Source organism: Saccostrea cucullata, unplaced genomic scaffold (assembly GCF_032062105.1).
Source record: "Saccostrea cucullata isolate Sc308-1 unplaced genomic scaffold, CSIRO_AGI_Scuc_v1 ctg500, whole genome shotgun sequence".
Taxonomy (NCBI): domain Eukaryota; kingdom Metazoa; phylum Mollusca; class Bivalvia; order Ostreida; family Ostreidae; genus Saccostrea; species Saccostrea cuccullata.
In genome coordinates, this window is record NW_026925240.1 from 8,833 (window position 1) to 29,789 (window position 20,957).

General features: G+C 33.8%; 1 protein-coding gene across 1 annotated transcript; it reads right to left on the reverse strand.

The window, feature by feature from the left end:
• Positions 1 to 13,762: 13,762 nt before the first annotated feature.
• On the reverse strand, positions 13,763 to 19,791 carry LOC134268424 (uncharacterized). The gene is made up of 3 exons (XM_062750683.1): positions 19,670 to 19,791; positions 19,170 to 19,284; positions 13,763 to 14,000 (listed from the first exon to the last, which is right to left on the reverse strand). The coding sequence occupies exons 1-3, from the start codon at positions 19,758 to 19,760 to the stop codon at positions 13,868 to 13,870; spliced, it is 339 nt and encodes a 112-aa protein (XP_062606667.1). The 5' UTR covers positions 19,761 to 19,791; the 3' UTR covers positions 13,763 to 13,867.
• Between the last annotated feature and the right edge of the window lie 1,166 nt (positions 19,792 to 20,957).

The window sequence follows — 20,957 nt, forward strand, 5'->3', positions numbered from 1 at the left end:
AAACGCCTTCGGCGTTTATGCATAAAATTATCACGCAAACCAATCGATTGATCATCGTCATGAAATTGAAAAATCTGACAGCTGTTCCTTATATTTACATGCTTTGATTCCGCCAATCCACGTGCTCCAAGCCCTGCTTCTGTCTAGCTGTTTGTTCCGCCCTGCACGTGGTTTTTTTGGAACCGCGCCAATACATTGATGGGGAAATAAAGTACATTTACAATTTGTAATTTTATCTAGGACAAAGACATTGGAAATGTAAATATTATAATAACAAAGCCCTAACAATAAGTCATTTACTCGTTTAATTGTTCGGTACATTAAATGGATTCATATGTTTACAAAATAAACGTTCGTAGATATGTTCATTTAAGGAATAACTGTCTAATTTTTCGATTTCATAATGTGATCAATCGATTGGCTTGCGTGATAATTTGCATAAACGCCGAAGGCAAGCCAATCGATTGATCATCGTCATGAAATCGAAAAATCTGACAGTTATTCCTTATATTTACATGCTATTGATTCCGCCAATCCACGTGCTACAAGCCCCGCTTCTTTCTCTATTTATCCCGCCCTGCAAGTGTTTTTTTTAACCACGCCTACCGATGAACCTGTACATTGATGGAGAAATAAAGTACATTAAGTATTTGTAATCTTATCTCGAACAAAGACATTGGAAATGTAAATATTCGTGGATAAGGTTAACCCACGAAATCCACACACAAACACTGGTCCCCCACGAATAATGATAACTCCACAATTAATTTCTCCAATATTAGTATGCTGTTGCATAGTACGTCTGGGGCCCGTTTTACAAAAGGACTTACGACTTAAGACCAAGTTTAATTATTCATATAACTTTTTAATTAACATTATATCGAAAATTATTTTAAACTCTTTGAAAAGAATGTGGTAATTTAAGATATTTTTACACTGACAATTTCAAAGATAATTATTAATTTTGCAAAATTTTTCAATAATCTGAAGTTTTTGGTGTTAGTCGTATTAAGTTCTTTTGTAAAACGGGCCCCTGAAGTTTGCCATTCTTTGATGTCAATATTTTTTTTAAATGTCATGTCAAGAAATAGGCTTAATTGATAGCAAATACTCTAAATGTAATGAAAGCAAATACTCTAAATGTAATGAAAGCCTGTTTATGAATTATGATGCCTAAGAATCCAGTACAGGTATGGTGAGCCAAATTAATTTTTGGTGGAAATTTTGAAAAAATATTTAAAATGACTTTTTATTTAAAGAACCTTTTCTTCAAAAGGGAGCTATCCGTATAATTGAATTACCACCACTATTACAGTCATAAGCTGACGAGTACATTTGGGCACTGGGAGACGCTATCATTCATCTTTTTCAATCGTTCAGACCATATTTTTGATTCCTGAAAGAGAGATTTTTTTTAATTTTGCAAGTGTGCTGGCGGCACAAATTTTTCTGGTTGTATCTTATCTCCAAATATCTTTCCATCAAAACCTCATTAACGCTAAAAGCTATTCACGATTTCGCTCCCTTTTTACATCAATATTCCTTGACCTGTCTCTGTAACTCCGTTGAAGAAGCTATAAGGGACCGAATATTTCTCTGTAGCTTGTGACAGAGGAGAATAACCTACCTTGGCTTCAAATCTCGATCGCCTGGCGCACATTTTTCTTTCCCACGCACCATAAATTCTCTTCTGCCTTGTCTGTTGCCTGACCTCTGTAAAGTTTTATAATTTTTTCGTTACCAGAACACTTTTATGGCAATTTTTTTATACGGTACTACCAGGGGGAAAAATCTGCGCGTATTTGTAACAAAAACAAATCTCTGTCTTGTTTGTTTGTCCTGAATTCTTTTATTTCACTTAAACCATTTATTCAATCTTGAAGACTCACTGTAGATTAATTGTATGATACAAAATTGAAGCTGAGCAAACACGGACCTCCAAAACATATGATCAGAGGTGGGATAAGGTGCCATTGAAGAGTGCCCATCCCCTGCCGACCGGTCACACCCGACAATAATGGCCTAACAATTAGTATGAAAAACGTATCCTCAGTCAGCATTTGACTCAATGATGAATTGTATTTGCTGACAAGGTCATTGTATCGACTATAGAACTTATGAAATGCTGACTTTTAAAGAGATTACTGATATTCTTGTTTCATCAATTAGTTTGTCAATAATTTACCTCGATTTTAGAAATTGTTCATACGTAGAGCATACTCTTCCGTATCGAATCAACTGAGATCTATAAACGCCGTGTACAGGTTGCTGCATAAGGAACGGAAGCTGACTATTGACGATCACGTTTATCTTAAAGCTCGTATTACCATTAAAGTTTCAAGTAAAATATCTAAATATGAAACAGATAAGCCAGACTGTGTGGTATCTTTTATTTCAGGCTCACCGGGTTATATCGTATCGAAATAAAAATGGAAATTAGTCAATTAACCATTGTTAAAGGACCTCCACACACCTCCAGCTTATGTTCTCATATTACTGAGCATTACTTTTAACAACCATATTAGCCTTTAAGCATTGGCCAGGAATTGAAATATTAAGTACTATATATATATATATTGTATATTTCAAAATTTAATTTTATAAATTTCATATTTTCCCCCATGGAGTTTTGAAACAAAGCACAGTAAATTTTAATTTTTCCTACCGTATATTATTAAGGTCACAAAACAACCACAAAAATTAATTTTATTAGTCTCCATACTTAAAAAAAATAAAAGTTCTAAAAAAATTAATAAAACTCGTTTTTTATAAAATACATCCAGAAAAGTATAAGAAGCACTCTTGATAGTATAGAAGAGACATTAATGTATTAAATTAATTACAAAAGAAATTGAATTTAGAAAAAACTTTGTTCAAAATCGTATCAAAGTTCCTTTTTAGAGTTATTATTATGTCGCCCCGAACGAAGTCGGGACGACATATTGCGATTGTACGCATGTTTTTGTTCTCCAGGCTGTTTCTCGGAGATGGCTGGGACAATATTCCTGAAAGGATCACTGGTTGTAGTTGTGTTGTGTGGTCATTCAGTTTCAAAATGGCTACCGTTGCCATGGAAACCTGCAAAAAGCGACGAATTTTGTCCGCAAGTGTTCTATCAGGTCCCTTGAACATTCTTCATGAAATTTTATTGATGTAATGATTAGTATCTGTAATGTACGGAAGCGTATTAGTGCCACTTGGACACTTCACTTTTTTTTAATTTCTACACTTATATCTGTAAAATTTACACTTTAAAATGTAAATTTTACACTTTAATCTGTAAATTTTACACATTAATCTGTAAATTTTACACTTTAATCTGTAAATTTTACACATTAATCTGTAAATTTTACACATTAATCTGTAAATTTTACACATTAATCTGTAAATTTTACACTTTAATCTGTAAATTTTACACTTTAATCTGTAAATTTTACACTTTAAAGTATAAATTTTACACTTTAATCTGTAAATTTTACACATTAATCTGTAAATTTTACACATTAATCTGTAAATTTTACACATTAATCTGTAAATTTTACACATTAATCTGTAAATTTTACACTTTAATCTGTAGATTTACACATTAATCTGTAAAATTTACACTTTAATCTGTAAATTTTATACTTTAACCTGTAAAATTTACACTTTAATCTGTAAATTTTACACTTTATTTGTTTATTCACATAGTTAACTTAGTAACTTCACACATTCCCAGTAACGCATTTTAAAGCCAACAGACCGTTAATCATGCAAGATAATTACGGAAGCATAATATCAATCTGAACTGCAAATAAAAAAAAATCTTTGAGATATATATTTTTACTCTTCTTTACACTATAGTAAAACTAAAGAAACACATGTATATATACTGAAACAAAAGCAGATCCCTGATTTCTTATTCTGGGGAAAATTACGGGACCCATGAGGAAATAGTCCATCCTTGTTTATCATATACTAATAAACAAGTACGAGTACATGTAAAATGAAAGTATACAAACAATTGTAAACATCTCAGTTTAATATTTTTTCTCAAGTGTCAGAGTTAAAACATCACAAATCGACCGTCTGATCATAACCTATTGCAGTTCAGGTTGTTCAAAAGAAAGTGTAAATTTTACAGATTGAAGTGTAAAATTTACAGATTAAAGTGTAAAATTTACAGATTAATGTGTAAAATTTACAGATTAATGTGTAAAATTTACAGATTAAAGTGTAAAATTTACAGATTGAAGTGTAAAATTTACAGATTAATGTGTAAAATTTACAGATTAATGTGTAAAATTTACAGATTAAAGTGTAAAATTTACAGATTAAAGTGTAAAATTTACAGATTAAAGTGTAAAATTTACACTTTAAAGTGTAAAATTTACAGATTAATGTGTAAAATTTACAGATTAAAGTGTAGAATTTACAGATTAAAGTGTAAAATTTACACTTTAAAGTGTAAAATTTACAGATTAATGTGTAAAATTTACAGATTAAAGTGTAGAATTTACAGATTAAAGTGTAAAATTTACACTTTAAAGTGTAAAATTTACACTTTAAAATGTAGAAATTAAAAAAAAGTAAAGTGTTCAAGTGGCACTAATACGCTTCCGTAGTAATGTGCTCATTGGATTTAAAAATTTTAAATTGTCAATAGTTTCCATGGAAACAGAGGAAAAGTGAAAATTCTTTAACTTTGATTTTTAAATCAAAGTACTAAAAGTACCGATACCAGTTGATGGTTGTCCAAGCTTAGCTAATGGGTATTGTTTTAGTGATGAAAAAATGAAAGTCGTGTCCAGTTTTGGGCGACATACGCTATTGCTTGCAATAGCAAATTTTCTAGTTATCTTTTGCCCGAGACTCAAAAACTTAAGTACACTGTAAGTCTCCGCATACGCCATTAAACTAAGGTTACTCATATATTACATGTAGCTACTAAACTAGACAAAGATCTATATATAAAATTAAACAAGTAAAATTGATGCAAAGCATCAAATCGGCCGCAAACAAAATTTAGCATTTAAAAATTTCTTTCACAATTTTAAAAGTGTCCATAAGGTGAAACAGTTGAATCTTATTATAGGCTGTCTTCAAAGCAAAATAAATAATTCAAAAAAAAAAATAAATAAATGGACATTTTACCGGATTTGCTCATAAATAGATTCATCGATGTAAAAAAAAGTCAATGAAGAATGATAAGAATTCATTGTCATCAAAATGAAGATATAGGCCTCTCAAGGGTACTGCTCATGCGTGAAATGTGAAAGGTAGACTAAAATAGAAGAGATAAATTATGGGATAAATTGCCATATTTCAACAGGAGAACGAAGAAAAGAGGTATTTTAATCGCATTTACAGCATTAATAGATCACACTGACTCCTCGTTTTGGTAGAAATGTGACATGAATTAAACAAAAATAACAAAATAGTTGTACGTGTTCGAAAGGGCTGAGCAATCTTGTTCTGCAAGTCAGGAGTGTCTATTTATAGCGCCTATTTATGGTAAACACTTCCAACAGTGTAAACAATGATGTCAACCAAAACAGAAACTGTGAGTTTATTGGGAGAGACTAGGGCTGTATTGCATGAAAGTGAAGAATCGAAAGAAAAGGAAATTACTTTAGAGAAATTATGTGAGCAACCTACATTTTTTTTTTTTGGTTTAGTTTCTTATTCACGCATGCCTTTTAGACATACTGTTATATATAAAATCACCTATTTGTTTTTGTATCTCTGTATACTATTGTAAAATGGTGAAGAGATTCAAATAAATGATTGATTGATTAGATGAACCACGTGCTGATACTCTGGATCTTGGTTACGTGATAATGCCCATGGTTTCTGCAGAGTAGGCTATGCTGCAAGCCGCGGTGCAAATGTAGAAAAAATATCTTTGTGTCATTTGCAGCCGCAGAACATATTCAAAACAAATTTTACTAGTTGAAAAACTTCTCAATCATATTCACCATACACTTTTACCACGTCATTATTATCCGGAAAAGCTTGACGATTTCCTTTCATATCGTAATCACTCCTAGGCTGGGGAGTATCTATTGTTCACATTTATATAACCATAAATTATCAATTATCTGATGAGAAATGATAATGAAATTGAAATATAATAACAACAATCAATACTAAGTTTAAAGCAAGTTCAAAAAATATTTTATTCATGATTTGTACTTGTTATTATTTAAGAATTATTTTACTGAACTAATAACAAATAACGTCTCATTTCCCCATGTGCACTTTCTAACACAATCACAAATAGATCGACCGCTGCGGCCGATATTAAATGAGGTGGCAGGGGATAGTTTTTTTAAATGATAAACCTGTGCTGAGGGGGTACACATATACATGTAATCCATAAAAACATTTACATAGTAACCGTTTTCCAGGGGCTAATTAATTACAATACATACAGTGTATGCCCATGACTCACAAATTATGTCAACAAATTACATGTAATCTGCCAATCTGATTAAAATCAGCTGTTCTGATACGCTACCGCTTACTAAGCGGTAGCGTATCAGAACAGCTGATTAAAAATCTGATTGAAATCAGCTGTTCTGATACGCTACCGCTTACTAAGCGGTAGCGTATCAGAACAGCTGATTTTAATCAGATTGGTAATCTGCCTATTAGAATGCACATGTACCAAAATGCACCCCGGAACTACCCAGATTTTGGTTTGTTTTTCCGAGATTTTGGCCTAAGTCGCACCCATACAGCCCACCCCCAGACCCGAGCGAGCAGGACAAAACACCCAGTATTCTGTAAATCAATATATGCCCTAAAGAAAATTCACCAAATGATATGGGGTATATATGCCCTAAAGAAAATTCACCAAATGATATGGGGTCATTCACCTTCCCTCTAAGATACACACCTTCTTCTAAGGCAAAGGATTGGCAATACCAGCCAGTAGAACACCACAATATCAACACTCATTCTTTGTTGACACGTGTATTCAGTGGAACCATCTACCCAACTCTGTCGTACATGCGAAAACAATAGAGGGATTCAAGACCGCCAGACAGGAACATCGACGCCAATAACACCTGGCGCTCTCTCTTACCGTTGTGAAAAAGCCTATATAGGATACTACATGTTCAACATGCTCAGTGTACATACAGATACAGATAATGCATACGGCTTTTCAGCTGAATTTTTCTCTGCAACTGACCAAGTGTGTTAGTTTCGCATTAATTTTTACAACTCTGTATATGCTAAGTGTCATAGTAATATCTACATGTGGCATATCATTTTTTTTTTTTCAAGCACTCTGCTTTACTGCAAATGTGTACCATAATTATTCTATTCATTTTTCTACATAAAATATCACATAAAACAGGGAATATCTCAGTTTTTTAAAGAAATTTGACGGGTCTTTAGTACGAAACTATCCCCTGCCACCTAGAAACTCACACTATAAATATTTAGAAGCACACGATGAGAGGGTTATTACTGAACCGCACAAATTAACTTGTGCAAAAATATTAACATTCGCAGCATACTTAGTTGACGATATGTAAATGGATTGATTAGCATGAATTGTAAATAACCCGAAACTTTTCTTCTTGTAGATATACCTGTTATTTAGTTATTATGCAAAAATCAATCCAGAGGTCTGCTGTTCTTCTATTGAGAAATTCGACACCTTTTTCTTTCGGTCGCGTTGTCATCATACCACGTGTTCATTGTTTATGGTTAGAATATTTTTCTTAGTTTACTGCATACTTTTCCCTAGACAAAACCTTTATCTCTAAAGCGTTTCTCAGACTATTTTACAGGCGGTGCCAGGCAAATCGTCAGTACATAAACTATATAAAACCGGAAGTAAAAGTATTTTTTTTCTTGGTATGTCACAATTCACTGGGTGTGGAGGACCCTTAATTGACAATACGTCGTCGATGTTGATGTATAAGATTTTAGACAATTTCTGCTTTATATGAATACAAAAATAGGTCTACTTGTAACGGGGCGCAATTGGTACCCATGAGAATTCCAATAGATTATTGCAAGACCTGGTCTCCAAAACCCACATAGATATTGTCAATCAGAAACTCAAGCATCTTTTTAATATTCTCTTCAGAGTATTTGTGTGTACAATCAGATTTTTTAACAAAATAATTTTGCAAGTGACCAATGACAAGGTAAGTAAATTTGCAAGTTCCAAATTTATTGAAAAAGCAGCTGTCAATGATATAAAAAAAACACGACTGCCAGGGACTTTAATTTATCGTGGGGATTGGTTGTATATGAAGCTGAAAAGTCATAAGTTATTATGCTGTTGACTTTGGTAACATTTTGTCATTTCAAATTTTCCAAAAGTTCCTTGGAATTTTTAAGTATCCAAATGTGATTGACACCACGTCTCGATTATATTGTTGTACAGTACCCATTCATTACAAACTTCTGGTAAAAAAAATTCAATGCTTGCACGGCTTTCATTTGGTACTCACGATTTGTTCAAACCGGTGTATCTTCACTCTGCTAAATCTATACTGGTAAAAGGAATACACAAACACTTTGGGATATTTCTTCAATAGTTCATCTTCCATTACCGAAACCTTTAATGGACAGATTTCGCTGTCACTATCACTCATATCAACCGTTCTGTCATGTACATTTTGAATTTACCGGATGGCAGTGAATACAAAATTTATTATAAAATTTACATGACAGTTTACAAGATTCTTATATACTCTACACAATATTTCCTATTCCATATACATGTAATGTGGGATTTATGTGGGCCGGGGGAGGTGGCATGTCCTAATTTCTGTAAAAAAAAAAAGAATGAGTAAATTCATTGTATCAAGCAAATTGTAAAAGTAACAAGCAAATTCAAAGAATTGTGGTCCCCCTCTTTTGGTTTCTTTGTATGTGAGATGTCATTTTGTATGACGTATTGTGTCAAATATGAACGCCCGTTCATATGTCATTCAGAAGTAATCACAAAAGTTGATTTTTTGAAAATTATGTCAATTTTGAAGGTCAAGGGGTCAGAAATTATAAAATGCTCGGAAATATCTTGTCACAGGAAATGCACTTCTCACATATGAAAGCCCTATCTCTTCTCAATCTAAAATTATAAGGAAAAATTAACATTTTTGAAAATTAGCTCAAACTTCCAGGACAATGTCACAAGATCAATCAAAGTACTCAGAAGTACAGAGAGCCGGGCTCATTTACAGAGTAGAATGGATTTCTTACATGAATCACGTATATACTAGTATTCTGATGAAAATATTAATTTAAAACTATTAATATAAATGATAAGACACTGACAGTGAGTTTTTCAATCCTAATACCACGGTCCGATTTTGTCAGAATCAGAATTAATCTGGTACCGCAGCTGAATGTAAACAAACAGGCCAGTCTGGTTCCCTCTCCTGCTTTACCTTGTATGTGTAGAGAACTACGGTAACACTGATTATCAAAAATCCTTACGCTAATGAACTATGTTCTTTGACTTATGAAGTTTTCAAAGTCATTACTACTAATGTTTATTTTATATAGATAAAACTTCGTTTTATTTTTGTTGCTTTATTTAGCGTTTGTATTATCTCAAAAGCGGTTGAGAGTAAGAACTATATTTTTGCACGTAACTTTAAAATGGCGACTATGGGGTCAACATCCTGCCTTGAACAGGATCACATAAGCCGGCAATTGCTCTTTGAGCAATAAGCCCGGCTAAAAATCATGGTGTATTTAGAAAGGTCTTTTCACAGGCAGTACACGGATCTTAAATGAAAGCACTACCTCTCCTTATTCAAACGTCATGACCTAAGTTAAAGTTTCTGAAAAGTAAATCAAACTTCACGGTCAAGGTCACAGGCCAAAAATCATACTGTTTTTAGAAAGGTCATGTCACAGGTAATACACATGCTTAATATGAAAGCCCCATCTCTTCTCATTCAAAAATTATGGCCAATTCAATGTAATGTTTAATTTTTTAAAAATACATGTGCACGTCAAACTTCAAGGTCACCGGGTCAAAAATCATAGTGTATTTAGAAAGTATTGTCACAAGTAAAAGCTTTTCAAAAAGCTTGCCTGACTAATGCAATCAATATCTATAGAACCTATAAGCATGTTAATTTATAAACGTTTACATTGGGAGAGGTGGGGGTGTTAAATTATTTCACTAGAGTAAATTACGAAGATGTTGCTCAAAACATCATGTATTCATTTCAAGTCAATTGTATGATATACTCATCAGAACAATGGAAAAAGAACACATTTTATATAAAACCTATATATTGTTTGTATCTCAAATAAAAAATGAAAGCATGTAAACTACAAGAAATTGGGGGGAACGGTATGACTGACATGACGAATGTGTTTAATAGTTTCTTGGGTATGCCAGAGCATTAAAGATGGTTGGAAACGTGGAATAAAGTTTTATATACTTAAATGACCCAACAAACTTGACAGCGATATATGGATGGCGACATGCGCGGATTCAGGAAGTTTTTCTCAGGGATGAGGGGTCCACATCAAAAATATTTGTACGAACAAAAATGTAATAAACTTTCTCAATCCTGAAATGTGAGAGGACACTTTCATAGGTCTATACTGTTTTTGTAGGAAGAAACCCCACTGGAGGGGGGGGGATCAGATGTATATTTGGCCAGTATATCCTCTTAAGAGGTTTTTGTTCGTTTCGATTTTATTACTTTAAATGATATAACTTCTAACTCACTTCACAATATCACCGATATGTTTTTTTTTTTCAAAAGTTCGACCAGGATTCCGACGAAAAAGAACATACTTTATATAATTCATGCAATTCAATAGTCAGGAAAAGGGCGCAAGAACTTACATGTGACATTTCGGCGCGAAATGATTGTGTCACCCCTTTCCTAGAAGACAAATGGACTAATCCAGTAGTATAGAAACGCAGAAAAAAGGTCAAACGGACATGTCCGTATAAGAAATCGCATGGAATAAAAAGCTGTTAGCAAAAAGCTGCAGGAAATAAATACATCAATGTATTGTATCAACAATATGGTTATTTTTCTGCTAACTGTTATTCTGAAACATATGTAACAAAATCCGATGATAATCAGCATGCACAAAATTTTGCTGCCTAACTGTGACCTCTTAGCTTCGCACCTAGGAAATATTGATTCTTAGTAGTGCCTGGCGCCGTGACGTCAGGCAACAAGTAATTAACATGTTTAATATGAAAATCCTTCCTCTTCTCATTCGAAAGATATAATCAAGGTTAAAGTTTTCGTGACGGACGGACAGAACTACAGAATGAGATTTAATATTCCCTTGCTTTCGCGAAAGAAGAGGGGGACAATAACACACATCTAGATAGAATATGCTATCCAACCACCTTTGCAACGGACACTAAGTAATAAAACTATTTTTTCACTATCTCCTGTCCTCTTTTTTTAAGAGAATTTCTATATCACCGGTAAGCTTAACAAATTCTGATAGTATTATCCATCAATGGTGACACATTGTAGTTTGTTGCGTTCGGTGGCCTCTAGTGATTTCACAGCTTTGATATAAGAGCCCCCTATTAGTTTTATATAACAGGCATATGAAAGACTTATTTGAAATTTACTAGTATAGAAATGGATATTTGCAAAATAACTAAAAAAGAGTTCGTATAAAAGCTAATAGCTATCTATGTAAAATAAAATGGAATTTAATGACAAGATATTGAAAGAGAAACAGTAAACAATAACCAATGACACATTAAAAATGTTTTTATTAAATATCAGACGTAGCTGAATGACTAAAGTATTAGTCACATTATCCAAATCATTGGGGGGGGGGCGGAACGGAAAAGGACACATACACAGTAATCAGTCTGCGCTGATGGTCAAGATTGAATACCACCAAGGCAGCGGCTCGAGTGAATGAAATGAAAGGAGACCGAAACGTCCTTAGCGAATTCTGTTAAGAAATTCAAGTTCATATTAATATTCTTCTTCTCATGTACAAAACATTTCTATTTCATATGCATACAAAAATAGGTCTTCTAACAACGGCGCGCAGTTGGTTTCCATGGGATTTCGAATAGATTGTTGGAAGTTAGACCTAATATTCAAAAACCAGATAGATATTGCCAATCAGAACCTCAAGCGTCTTTTTATGATCAACTTCAGGATACCTGCTTGTACAATAAAATAATATTGCAAATGACCAATGGCAAGGTAATTAATTTATTCCATTCTATTGAAAAAGCATCTGCCAACGATGTCAAAAGACCTACGTCAATAAGAAATAGTTGTATGAAGAGTTGAAAAGTCATAACTTTTTATGTTATTGATTTTTGTTAAAATTTGTGATTTCCAATTTTCAAATGGAACTTTGAATATTCACATCCGATTTACACCACTTCTCGAAAATATGTTTGCACAGTATTCCTGAATTGCCCCTTCACTGATGTTAATATTTTAGTGAGGAGTAAAGAAAGAACATTGGTAGAACATGTACTGGGACCCGAATGTAGTACTATCTTTGATTGCAAGGATCTTTATGAAGTTTCGGAATCTAATACTAGTATAGACACGGTAATTCAAATTCATTTAGGTCGATGTGAATATTAAACATTTTCAAAACTGAGGTATGCTTTTGAAGAATTTACTCCTCAGGCGAGTAGCAACGGGGAGAGGGGGGCTTCCCCCCACTTTTTTCCGGACATAACTTTATACTATTTAAAATGGTTCGTGGAAGTCCGGTTGGCTCCCCCCCCCACTTTTTGTAAGATTAAGGGTCAAATAAGGCTGATGTATACTAGGAGGAAAATTTGGTACTTACTAATGAGTACTGAGAGAAGTTGTCAAATAAGGCTGATGTAGTATATTAGGAAGGAAATAAGTACTTGCTACTGAGAGAAGTTGGATCAGGTGCCATTGAGGAGTGAGCATCCCCTACCGACCGGTCACACCCGCCATGTACATAAGAATAAACCTGAATTTTGACCTCTGTATTATAGTCCTTAGAAAGAGAGTTATCGATATAAGTTGGATTATTCCTAGTAGCGTTCAATTCCAGTTCCTCTAACATACAATTTCAATTATGAACCCTTAAAAACAAAGACACTGTTTTATTGTTACCTGTCTTGTCAGCTGGGACCAATACATACATACGGATCGTGTTATCTATCGATTCTTTTTTTTACTTCTGAAATATTGAACACAGAGGGATAGATTGTGTCATATTGCCCTTCAATCGCTTAATTTTAAACATACATCTAATATATCAAATTGACAAAGCGTCAGGATCTTTTTTATGTCTGTCGATACCATCCACAAAATTCATAATATTTATGAATTTTCGACGCCAGTTGAAGGATCGGGGTTCCCTATATTTAAGACCTTTTAAAATAAGTGCTTTAAGGTCCTCATTATTTACTATATTTACGTCACCTGTAATAATGTGAACAGCAGGACTAAAGTTGTAGGATGAAAAAGAACATGAACACAACGGAGGATTGTTTCAGATACATGTTTTCGATATCTAGGCTCTTTAAAGTTTGCCTATCATTAAAAGGTTTAAAGCAATACTGTAATCGAGATATTTTGTAGTCCTGCATGAAATAAAAGGTGCAGTCTTCAAGACTGGGCATTTTTGAAATTGTGGTTAAGAACCACGTCAATTCCTTTTAGAAGTTTGAAAACAGGTTGTATTTATTTAGCCCTATTTTCTTCCGTAAAACATAGCGGTTTTGCATGTGTATATTACAAACAGTGAAACTAATAGTAAACCATAACACGTACAATAAAAAAAGGAGAAAATAGCGATTTTCTAATTTATTCCATGTAATGTTGAACACGTATGTACAATTGATACTGCATCCAGTATGTTTGAATACCATTTTACAAGGCTTTCTATTTACAAAAAATTAACCCAGCACTGCACTCACAGGCCCGTCACAAGGCTTAGATTCATCTGTCTTGCTTACCGCCTCCTCGTTGCACCCTATCTTTATGACTTTGCAGTTCGATGGCAGGTCTCCTCGAATAATACTGCCCGTACTGCATGGAAAAAGTTTAACTTTAAAACAAGTTTAACTTTAAAAAAGAACGCATCTCCATATTGCCAAAAATATCTACCTTTGAATTTCAATAAAAGAGATATGCTGGGGAAACCTATCAATACACTGAAGACGAGTCAAGTTTACTTAATTTTTGTTTGACTTGTCTCATAAAATAGCTTGTTACTTGAGCATCAAGGCCTTGGCATTTTAAAGTACGTGCATCTGAAACCAGAAGTCTCTGTCGAGACTGTAGCTCTACTGGTCTATACTTATGATAAGGGAAGAGAAAAGTAGCAGTTGGGACTTAAAACCTTACAAAAGCTATAAATAAATAATAATCCTTGACTAGGTCTCTTTTTGTGGCAAGATTGCAATAAGCTACAACTGCAGGAGAAGCTTTTATTAAAACTTTACAGAATTTTCAATTTTATTACCATGGCAACATCAATCATCAAAATCAAAAACACAAAACTGATTATAATGTAACAATGTATCGTATAATAGTATTGCTTAAGATTATATAAAGAGTCGTGAAAATTACTTGCATGCCGAAAATATATATCTACAGTATAATGATCAGACTAAAACTGTATTTAGAGTAGCATTTTAAAAATATTTCAAAGAAATTTCTATTTCTACTAACCAAGGCAACATCGTGCATCGAAATCAAAAACCGATAAATGGAATTATGTATCTTAGTGTAGTAATCTTGTGTGCCAAGTTATATTGAAATCAGACCAAAACTGATGGAGTAGTAGCATTTTAAAAGTATTTCACTGAATCTTCTATTTTTAGTAACCATGGCAACACCATTCCTCAAAATCAAAAACCGATACACAGAATTATGTATCTTAGTGTAGTCTACTTGTTTGCAAAGTTATAATGAAATCAGAGCAAAACTGTAGTAGCAGCATTTTAAAAGTATTTCACAGAATTTTCTATTTTTAATAACCACTGCAACACTGTTCCTCGAAATCAAAAACCGATACACAGAATTATGTATCTGAGTATTACTATCGCATAGGTCTGACCAGTAGAGCGAATAAAACTAGCCTTGTTCTTCACAGGGTACCTTATAAATCAGCGTTGTTAGCATAAACTTAACCAGAAATCTCTGTCGAGACTGTAGGTCTACTGATTTGTACTTATAACGAAGGAAAAGAAGCAGTTGGACTTGAAACTTTGAATAAGAAATAAATAGAATAATGATCCTTGATAGTCTCTTTTTGTGGCAAGATTGCAATAAGACTAAAACTGTAGGAGTATCCTTTAAAAAATTACAGAAAATTCAGTTTAGTTACCATGGCAATATCATTCATCAAACGAGAAGTCTCTCGAGACTGAAGCTCTACTGGTTTGTACTTATCAAAAATGAAGGGAAAAGTAGCAGTTGGGACTTGAAACTTTACAACAGCAATAAATAGAATACGAGGGCTGTTCAATAAATAATGTCCTCGGTGCTCAGAAAGAAGCAAAAGACGCTTTTCAATGATTTAGTCTTAATAATTTAACTTAGTATTGCCTTTCAATTAAAACCCATGTCGATAAAAAATTTTATCCAACTTCTGATCGTTTTTAGAACTCATTTTTGGGTATGACCCTTTGTATACAAGAAAATGGCAGATCTTATGATTTCCTGGACTAGTTTCTTCGTTCTGAAAGGTGTATTTTCAAGTTTGAAAAATGAAACATGTCAAAAGGCGAAAGATCTGGCGAATATTGTTAGTTTGAAAAAAAAAATTACTTTCTGTTTATCCCAAAACTCCTTTTCTCTTCATGGCGTGTGGGTTTGAACGCTGTCATGAAGAAATTTAATGTAGTGGATTCCTGATTCTGGTTCCTTCCTCTCATTAACTTTTCGATTTTTTGCAAAAAAAACTGCTTTCTAGACTCTTCCAGAAATTAAACTGCCTCCTCGAATTAATACGAATTTTAACAACGAGACCACTAATATTTACGAAAATTGCATATAAAACTGTCTTTGTGCTCTTGCAATTTCTTTGCTCTTCTCAGACCTTTGCTGTTTTTGTAAAGTACATCTTATTGTAAATTTTGTTACGAGGGTTTTAAGCAATAGATTCAAGTTTCATTATCTGTTTGAATTTCAAACAAACTTGGATAACTACAATTTTTTTATTTTTTAGGTCACCTGAGTAAACTCAGGTGACCTATTGCTATCCGTTGTTGTCCGTCGTCGTCCGTCGTGCGTTAACATTTGAACATTTTCAGCTTCTTCTCTGCAACCACTCATCCAATTTCAACCAAATTTGACACAAAGCATCTATGGGTAAAGGGGAACAAAAATTGTGAATTTCATGATCCCTGCCCCCCTGGGACCTGAGGGGTGGGGCAAAAACCACTAAAATTAATGTAATCTTTAAAAATCTTCTTCTTTACTCCTCGACATCAAGCAGTCAAACTGTTTGCATGATTGTATTCAGCATTGAGTCCTCTACCAAAAGTGTGAAATTCATGGCCCTGAGGTCAGGGGTTCTAGTGCTAGGGTGGGGCTAAATAAGTATAGTGAAAATGCATTACTTCTTTAAAAATCTTCTTCTCTGCTCCTGGGTATTAAATAAACCAACTAAGTACATATTTATGATGAGCAAGAGTGCCTCTACCAAAATTGTGAATTTTATGGCCCCAGGGTCAGGGGTTCTGGTGTTAGGGCGGGGCTCTATTGATTACATACTCATTAGTGAAAATACATGAATTCTTTGAAAATCTTCTTCTCTGCTTCTGGATATTAAATAGACTAACAAAGTGCATAGGTATGATGAGCAAGCGTGCCTCTACCAAAGTTGTGAATGTTATGGCCCCAGGGTCAGGGGTTCTGGTGTTAGGGCGGGGCTCTATTGATTATATAGTGAAAATACATGAATTCTTTGAAAATCTTCTTCTCTGCTCCTGGGTATTAAATAGACTAACTAAGTGCATAGTTATGTTGAACAAGAGTGTCTCTACCAAAATTATGACATTTATTGCCCCAGGGTCAGGGGTTCTGGTTTTAGGGCAGGGCTCTATTGATTATATAGTGAAAATACATGAATTCTTTGAAAATCTTCTTCTCTGCTCCTGGGTATTGAATAAACTAACTAAGTACATAGTTATGATGAGCAAAAATGCCTATTCCAAAATTGTGAATTTTATGGCCACAGGGTCAGGGGTTCTTGTGTTAGGGCGGGGCTCTATTGATTATATAGTGAAAATACATTAAATCTTTGAAAATCTTCTTCTCTGCCCCTGGGTATTAAGCAGATGAACTACCTATAAAGTTATGAGCAAAGGCCCTAATCTTCCAGAATTGTGAATTTTAAGGCCCCAGGGTCAGGGGTACCATAGAGGGGGGTCTGTACTTATATAATGAAAATGAATGAATTGTTTGAAATCTGCTCCTTGGTATTAAGCAAAATATTTTTGAAAAGCAAGGATGCCTTATCAAAAATTGTGCAATGTGTTGATCTAGACCTAAAGGTCAGGTGTTCATGTGTGGTAAAGGCACTACTAATTTTTGCTGCATATTACTGATTAGTTGAAATGCATTTTTTCCCCTACCCTGCCTATGGGTATTAAGTAACCAAACTAAGCAACTGCTAAGTGTATAGTTATAATGATCAATGGTGCCTCTTTCAAAATTATGAATGTCATAGCATATGGCTTAAAACATGAATCAAATTCAATCACTGGAAAGTTGCAATCTAATTAAAATTAAATCCTTTACGCTCCTTGTATTTTGTTATGTCGCTGTAAGGCGACTTAACAAAATATAAGGAGCGTAAAGGATCTAATTTTAATTAGATTGTGGAAAGTTGTTGCATAATGCTCAGGTGACCTATAAGGCCCATGGGCCTCTTGTTTAAATATTCTCACACGCTGTCGTTTTCACTCATTTTTCAAAACATAGGGTGACCTTTGTGTACTAAGCTATTTTTTTCTGTCAAACATTTCTTTAAAATAGTGTGAACAACTCCAGAAATGATGTCTATCAAATTTGCTATGTGTCTTAAAGTCAATCATACATCATCAGTGATTATTTGTTGAAAATTGGCAAACAGTACATGAGTTGTTATAATTTTTGTTGGCAAGCACGATACCCATTTTTGATGCCCATTATATAATTTTTTTATCATTTAAATCCACCTGCTCATTTGTCTATAAAACAGACATTTGTTGCCGTAAATTTTACATATTTCAGTGAATATCTCTGTGGGATTCTTAACGAGTTTTACAGCAGCTTTCATGAAGCGTTTAATTTCACTCTAGTTTACTGATTCTTTGCCATTCATTTTACATGCAGTGTGTCGATTAGCCCTCGTTTTCCAGCTTCTCACAATGAAATTATGTGATGAAATGTGATCACATAAATTGTTATAAATTCATTAAAGATTCAATAATGCGAAAAAGTCAAGCTTAATGCCATATGATATCTGTATTGTATGTCATACAGTTTAGGACATTGTTTATTGAACAGCCCTCGTAATGATGCTTGATTGAGCTCTTTTTTGTGGCAAGTGATTGCAATAAGACTACAGCTGTAGGAGAAGCATTTAATAATCTTTAACAGTATTTTCAATTTGGTAACCATGGCAACACCGTTCATTGAAATCAAAAACCGATAAATAGAATTATGTATCTTAGTATAGTTTACTTTTTTGCCAAGTTATATTGAAATCAGACCAAAACTTTAGGAGGAGTAGCATTTTAAATGTATTTCACAGAAATTTCTATTTTTAGTAACCGCGGCAACACCGTTCATCGAAATCAAAACCCGATATAGAGAATTATGTATCTTAGTATAATCTACTTGTGTGCCACTTTATATTGAAATCAGACCAAAACTGTAGGAGGAGTAGCACTTTGAAAAATAATTTTACAGACAGACGGACGGACGCCGGACACATTACCATCGCATAAGCTCTTCTGGTCTCTGACCAGTAGAGCGAATAAAACTAGCCTTGTTCTTCTACTTCTGTGCCAAGTTATATTGAAATCAGACCAAAACTGTAAGAGAAGTATAGCAATTCGAAAAATTGTTTACAGATAGACACCTTACTATCGCATAATCTCTATTGGTAGAGCTAAAATGCACAGGTTGCATGTCTTCGTTTTTCCTTTCTAGAACTCTTGTGATTGTGAAAAATTAAGGAAAAGGTTAAAGCTCACTTACTCGCAACAAGATAATCCAAACGTTCTACAGGTACATTTATAACACCTGGGTCCCCAGCTGTTTTCATACACCTCATTCAGGGCAAGGGTGTGTCCTTCATGTTGGCAATTCTTACCTAGAAGAATGGAGGAAAACACTTGTTACAATACCTTGATGCAACTGAACATCATAAATATTTTGTTTGTGATATGAATTTATTTCGAAATCTTGTCGATAGTAAAATAAGTCAATGTTTCATTCATCTCATAACATCGAGCAATTATAAGGAACAGAAAAGCAATGACTTAGTATTGGATTTAATATTTAAAACTAGAGAAAGCCACTTATATCGGAAACTCTTTGAAAACAAATTGAGGAAAAAAACATGTATGTCATATATATTTTGTTTTGAATTTCATTTATAATTCATATGTACTTAAACATAATAATTTTTAAAAAATTTTACATAAATTTTTACACACTATACAATTCATACATATATACAGGTACATGTTACATACCATTTCCCGAATCAACCCAACAGGCCATCTCAGCAGGAACAACCAGCATGAATGAAAGGAAGAAAAATAAACACACCTTGTTAATTGGCATATTCGAAGAATGGAATACTTTGCATGCACTTTTTAACAGAGCCGAGAACTAAGATAACACTTTATTTTTTGACGTGATTTTTATATTGAACTTGTGACGTATACACCAACTGCAGTGTATAACCGAATTCCACTTGTCATTTACAGGTGTGCAGTTATAAATGATACATCCCTGAAGTCGAGTTACCTTCACAAATCAGCTATTTCCCACAAACAATTTTCAAATGTGTTTAATGTTCTTTTAACAACCAAACATGCATGTCATTATTTTAATTTTGAAAATAACCCTGAATTAATCCAAGATTTTACAAAAATCATTAAAACTTTATGCGTTTGTACGAAATACTTCGTGAAGTTTTAAGTAATGAGACATCGTGATTATATTATGAACTATTCTTAATAATATACTCATCTAAATAAGCATCATAAACAAGTATAGCGCTAACTGCTGACATTTAGACTAAGGACATTTCGAACTTTAAGCACTGATTGTCATATAAAAGAATTAAAATATTACCAGTACAAAGCTAGATGGAAAATTAAGAAGTAATAATACAAGAGTGTGGTAGATTCAATTCAAGATCAGGTCCGATTTTTATTTATAGTTTATACAGTCGACAGTTTTACAGCCGTCCGAAAAAGCTTCTATTCTCCTAATATTATGAATATGATGTACCAATGTTTTAGTTTTTGAGAAAAGAAAAACAAACGACACAAAAATATGCCACATAGGCGTCGGAAACGGGGGGGCTAGGGGGGGGCCCCCCCCCCCCCCCCCCCACTTTTTTTTCCCATTATATACTTAGTATAGACATTGAACATATCTTCGTAGGTTTAGCCCCCCACTTTCAACAGATAGGTCTTAGTATAGATTAAAAATGCGGAAAGTGGTGGTGTTAGGAAAACATTTTGGTACTGAAGTTCGAACCCCCCCCCCCCCCCCCCCCCGAAATAGGATTTTCGTGTTTGGAAAAGGCACATTTCCTTTTTTTTTTTTTTGCTTGTCAGGTTTGTTTGAACGTACAAATTTTTTTTTACACTTAGCCCCCCACTTTCAATTTGCTTCCGACGCCAATGTGCCATGTACATCATATTACACGCTAAGAATAGAGGTTTTAAGAAAAAGTAATTCATCACTGTAACACATGTTGGAGACAGGGGAGTTTTTTTTAAAATCCTTTAGCATGTGCCGAGGGGG